We start from the raw sequence: 5,931 nt of genomic DNA on the forward strand, positions 1-5,931 counted from the left end.
TGCCGGTGGACTCGGTGCCCCGCAGGATGCACAGGTAGACAACGAGCCAGGCCAGGAGGAGGCAGAGCGCGGGCTCCCACTGCAGGCTGCCGCTGTCCTGGATGGACGGCGAGATGTTGAGGGTCTTCCGGTACCAGAAGTACTTGGTGGAGGAGGCCTGCTCACACTCCGCGTCGAAGCCTGTGTGGTTGGCGTTCAGTGGGCAGACAGACCACGGCAGGGGGTCCTGGGGTCAACACAGCATCACAGAGAGGTGAGGGCTGAGGCCGAAGGTCAGGGGGGAGGGCGGGAGGTGGCCCTCACACCAGGCTTTTGGAGGAGAAGGGAGCTGGTCCCCAAGGGCAGGTGGTGGGAGCCCCGAAGGCAGCCAGGGAGTCAGAGGGTTTGTCGAGGGCACAGATGAGGTAGGGAGTAGGGGGAGGCAGGGAGGGGGTGCACGAGGGGCTCCACACGCCTTACAGTCCTAGCGGTGTTTTTTGAGGATCACCTAACTCTACCGTGTCAGAGAGACTGAATACGCAAACGGACAAGGGCCAGACTCTCCATGACAACAGAACTCTGCCCCGCAGCCCAGCTGGTGTGGCTCAGTGGTTGAGCATCAACCTATGAATCAGGAGGTCATGGTTCGATTCCCGGTCAGGGCACATGCCCGGGTTTCAAGCTCAATCCCCAGAAGGGGGCGTGCAGGAGGCAGCTGATCAGTGATTCTCTCTCATCATTGATGTTTCTGTCTCTCCCTCTCCCCTCTCCCCTCCTCTCTGAAATCAATAAAAATATATTTAAAAAGAAAAAAAAGAATTCTGACCCTCAATCTCCCGCCTGTTCCGGTGTCCGCCTGCCCCGCGCCCTGGCCCCTCTCACCTGGAAGGAGTGGAAGAGGTACCAGAAGGCCCAGGCGTTGATGACGTTGTAGTACATGGACAGGAAGAAGGACACCACCACGCTGGCGACGCCTGTGGGAAGCAGAGGGCGCTGAGGGGCCATCCCCGCCGCCTGACCGGCAACCCTGCCCGCCCCCTCCACCCCCGTGCGCCCAGGATACTCCTGCAGTTACTGGGCTGGCAGAACGTCCGCAGCAGGTGTGTGGGGCTCCCCGTGACCAGGGCCTGCGAGCACTGCTAAGGGTTAGCCTCGTCCCGCTTCACTCTCCCGGCTCCTGGGACAGGAGGAGTGGCATTTCTTGGAGCCCTGAGTGCCAGCTGCTGTGCCAAGAACTGTATGTGCCGTGAGCGTCATCATCCCCTCACAGAGGAGAAAACCAGGCACAGAGCTCGCCTGAGACCCGGGCTGGGAAGAGGCAGACATTGTGGTTGCCCCCTCCTGGCTCACTTGAGTCAGGTCACCTGGGCCAATCCCCGCCCTGGGGTGGCAGGGAGCAGGGGTGTGAGGAGGTGTGTCGGGTGTAGGGGTCCCGGGGTGGGAGTGGGAGAGGACAGCAGAGCAGAGGATGGCTGACAACCAGCGGTGTCTGCAGGCGCCCACCCCGTGTGTGCCTCTGCCCAGCCCCTGGCTCCGGGACATCTCATTAGGAGTTTGAAACTGACCATGGTGTTGTGTTCACACCACAGGCAGCCGCCTTCCCGCACCCCACCTGAGAGCCGGTGGTTAAACATTCACCAGCCCCCCGTTTGGCACAAACATCTGGCCTCTTTTCTAGAAGCAGCAGATGATGCCTCGGAGAAGCCCTCTGGGATCGCTCGCCCGGGCGGACTGTCAAACCACACACCTCCGTGCTAAACATTAACAGCCACGCACGGTGGGGAGGCAGTTCGGGTTTGAAGATGACTTGTGAGGGCACTGGGCACATGTCTCCTGCACCAGAGAGAGTCACGGACAAGTTTACGCCCTCCTTGCCCCTGGGATGTCACTCTGGCATCCTGTCTGGGGCGGGATCGTTGGCAGAACAGAGCGTGGGCATCGCTGGTCAAAGTTCCTCCTGCTGGCAGAGGCAGCCCAGGAGCGGGAGGGTGTGAAGGCAGGTTAACCATCTCCCCAGGGTGCCCAGGACCCGGGCTCAGGTGGCTCAGGGCGGACAGGCAGTCGGGCAGCGGGCGCGCCCAGCTTCTGTCCACCCAAAATGTTGATGACAGCCCTACAGCCTCTCAGTGGTGGGAAGAAGATTCAATGAGCTGATGTGTGCGCATATGCAGTGCTCACTGAGAGCAGGTGCCATTCACAGCCAGCAGGGGGCAGTGCCAGGTGGTTGTTCGTAGGACACTGAGGCACAGCCCCAGCGCGCGGCTGTTTCCTCTTTACAGACTAGCCACCTGCGGTCCAGAGAAACAATGCAGTCTCAGGTCCCCACCTGTGCCTCCTCCCTTCCTCACTCCTGGGGGCGGGAGCCAGCCCTGCTCAGCCATGGTCTGTGGCAGTCAGTCCCTCCTGGGCCGTCTGTCCACCCCCCCTCAAGGGCTCTCTCTTGGGCCTTGTGCTTACCCTTTGCTCCCACCCCCACCAGGGCTGCCCAGGACACAGGGAGGGGGTCTCCCGGTGGGGGAGGGTTTGAGAGCATCACCTACCAACACCGCTCAGGTAGGGGCTGATGGTCCTCCAGGCGCCGATGCTGCCCTGGCGCATGCGCTGTCCAACCGCCAGTTCCAGGTACAGGAGCGGCATCCCCTCCACGATGAGCATGATGAGGTAGGGCACCAGGAAGCTCCCTGTGGGCGTCCAGAGCCAACAGCCAGGTCACCAATGGGTTGTACTCCCCAACCACCAACCAACTAACTTACTTCCTCCCTCCCTCCCTCCATCCCTCCCTCCTTCCTTCCTCCTTCCCTCCCTCCCATCTCTCCACTTACCCACTCATCCTTCTGTCTTTCCACTCATCCTCCACCTTCTGCCTTCATACTCTTCCACCTGTCATTCCTCTCATCCATCATCATTCACCCATTCATTATCCATCATCCATCATCCATCCATCCCTCTCTCTTCAGCCATCTATCCTTGGATGATGACACCCAGCCATGCCAGTGAAAATCTTTGTGGCCTATACGATCCTTCCCGGAGCGCTCTCCCTCCCCAGCGCACACCAGCGCCTCCCACTCCTCACCTCCCTGCCTCCCCATCTCCCCACCTGTGCCTTCCTCTCTCCTAAGCCCAGGACCCTTTTGCTTCTGTGACTTGTTTCCTGAGCCCATGTCTTCTACCTTTCACTTCTTCTACCTCTGTGACCTTCTACATAAACTTTCTCTTAGAGTTTGAGTCTTGGCTCTGAATTCTTTCCTGGCCAGAGCTCAAGTACTGAGGTTGCTGAGCCCCGGTCCGGTCTGACCCCGAGGGTCTAACACCTGGTGCCATTCTCGCCACCAGCACAGGGACAATAGTTCTTACTGCTACGAGGTGTAATAGGTATTACTCACAAATTTGATAGGTTCCCAATTTTCATGTAGTGCTGGCTCCACTTCCAGTGAGAGTACAAATACATTGTATCACCAAGCGGCTAAATCACCTAACCACGTGTTTGTGTAAAAAGAGACTTGCCAGGATTTGTTTGCTGAATCTCGAACATCCATACTCTTAAGGAGAACACCTCTTAAGGGGCCTGTAAACTACGCATGATGGACGTTCTTGTATTGTTTTAAGCAATGGCCACTGGCTTACTCTCCACATCTTTGGTACTGTGGCTATAAATACAGTCGCTTACAAACAATAAAATCCCTATTCCGTCCTCTACTGTAGTGACTAATGGTTAGTCAGGGCCGGCCACACAGAGTTGCTAAATATTTTGCACACCATCCCCGGGTTCTCCCACCCAGCTGCCCACCTTCACATATGGCTTTCGGCGTTTTGCAGCCCTGATGTGCCCGCCAGGAAGGGTGTGCGGAACAATTGTTTCACTTTTTCCAGGCCAGACCTGGAGCTGGGTGTGGGATGGATAGGAGATTAGCCGCCCTGCTCCCTGCCCTGGAGGGATCACCTGGACAGAGGAAGGTCAGCTGCCTCTTCATGGTCCAGCTCACAAGCTAGTTCTCCAGCCTCACATCTTCAGAGATAAGGCAGGGGCTTGTGGTGTCTGTGTGGGGAGGCAAGGGGGTCCCCAATAGACAGAGCCTAGGCTACCACCTCCTTTTAGAGAGCACCTCTATGTGTATGTTTTATACCAGGACCTTCAGCCTAAAATTTCATTTTAAAAAAATGTTTTATTGATTCTAGAGAGAGAGGAAGGGAGAAGGATAGATAGAAACATCCATCGGCTGCCTCCTGCACGCCCCACACTGGAGATCGAGCCTGCAACCTGGGCATGTGCCCTGACCAGGAATCGAACTGGTGACCTCTTGGTTCACGGGTCAACGCTCAACCACTGAGGCATACCAGCTGGGCCTAAAATTTCATTTTAATGAAACTGACTAATACTAAATTTTACACCCACTGATTCCTAAGGAGCCATCTGTAGACAAGCACCCTTGGTGATAGTGGGGAGCCAGCGAACGGAGCTATGGATGCCCCCGCACTGCCCCACACGTGGACAGCGGCCGGCAGCCTGTGTGTGGGGGTCACCATATCTGACACCATCCCCCTTCCAGGCACATGCCTGACCCACTGCTTCTCCTGTTGGTCCCGCCCCTCCTTCTCCGCAGCCCTTCGGCCATGGCCATTCCTCCCCCAGGTCCATGGCTGTGAACTTGAGAAAAAGGTCCAGTGGGAAAGAGGGCAGGGTCTGAATAATAAAAACCCTGACGCTACAGTGCAGGGATTAAGGTCTGGTTACAGAGGAACAGGCTCTGAAAGTTCAAGGTAAACAAAGAAATTCACACATGCTTACATAAGCAGCTAACACAAAAACGCCGCCACTGCGGGTGTGTGCTGCCCTGTAACCCCCGGGGTCTCCCAGGTCCTCTCCCGACACACCATGCACCTCTGCGTCACCCCGTTAGTAGCTGCAACATTCCACTAGGAAAATGGGTCCAGAATTCATTTCTTCGGTCCTTGGTCACTTGGCCTGTGGCCAGTTTTCTGCCATCCCAATCCCAGCTGCGGCGCAGAGCCTGGCCCACGTGTGTGGTTATTTCCTCGGGTATAAATCCCAGAGTAGATGGCAGTGAACACGACCAGCAGAGCCCCCGTGGCTCTCTGACCACAGAGAGGAGGGGCAATGCAGGGCCTGCACCACGAGGCCTCGGGGTTCCCCTGCTTGACTGGGGCCTAGAACAAACCCCGCCCTCTCACTTCTGGGCCCTGAACGGCCGCTCCCCTCCTGCTCTGCAGAAAGGCGTCTCAGCACCATCCCAGGCTTCTCTCGCCAGCAAGGAGTCCATCAGGGGCCCACCCAGGGCATCCCGACAATAAGGTGGTGTTGACACACCTGCTTGGAGCAACATCCAGACTCCCCGTGGTTACAAGAAAAGCTCAAGGTGTTAAACAGTCACAGCAAGGTGCAGGAAAGCTTGTCCCTGCGACAGGGCCAGTCCCATGGCCCTCTGCCCGTGGAGGTGGGCAGTCCCAGGCCTGGTGCCCAGGCAGGAGCATGGGGCTCCATTATCCTGCCCCACAAATATCCAAACACACAACTAGAACAATATGCAGAGAAAACGAACTTCAATATCTCAGACTGTATACCAAAAATCCCACCCCTCAAAATGCATCATCTATATGTATAAAAAGCCTAATATGCAAAGTGTCCCCTAGGGAGTTCAACCGGAAGACCGGGAGTTGGATTGCTCATTATGACATGCACTGACCACCGGGGGAGGCGTGGAACGAAGGAAGGCCCTGGCCAGCAGCTGGAAGGACCGGATCGGCCCTGATTGCTGGCCAGCCCTAGGGACCCTACCTGTGCACGAATTTCATGCACAGGGCCTCTAGTAGGCCTATATGTATAACTCAAGACTTAAAAAATTTCTAGAAGAAAACATGCGAGAAAATCTTTCTGATCTAGAGATGACACCGAAAGCATTACCTGTGAAAGAAAATATTGACAAACGGGACATC

General features: G+C 56.6%; 1 protein-coding gene across 1 annotated transcript in view; it reads right to left on the bottom strand.

The window, feature by feature from the left end:
- Positions 1 to 2,691, bottom strand: part of SLC6A20 (solute carrier family 6 (proline IMINO transporter), member 20) — a 17,438-nt gene extending 14,747 nt beyond the window's left edge. Inside the window, exons 1-3 of the mRNA XM_005877054.2 lie at positions 2,520 to 2,691; positions 862 to 953; positions 1 to 226 (exon numbers count right to left, since the gene is read on the bottom strand). Of these exons, the coding sequence (XP_005877116.2) occupies positions 1 to 226; positions 862 to 953; positions 2,520 to 2,634 (433 nt within the window). The 5' untranslated portion in view covers positions 2,635 to 2,691. The remainder of the gene's footprint in view (positions 227 to 861; positions 954 to 2,519) is intronic.
- Positions 2,692 to 5,931: the final 3,240 nt, after the last annotated feature.

The sequence above is a fragment of the Myotis brandtii genome, unplaced genomic scaffold (genome assembly GCF_000412655.1).
Source record: "Myotis brandtii unplaced genomic scaffold, ASM41265v1 scaffold506, whole genome shotgun sequence".
Taxonomy (NCBI): domain Eukaryota; kingdom Metazoa; phylum Chordata; class Mammalia; order Chiroptera; family Vespertilionidae; genus Myotis; species Myotis brandtii.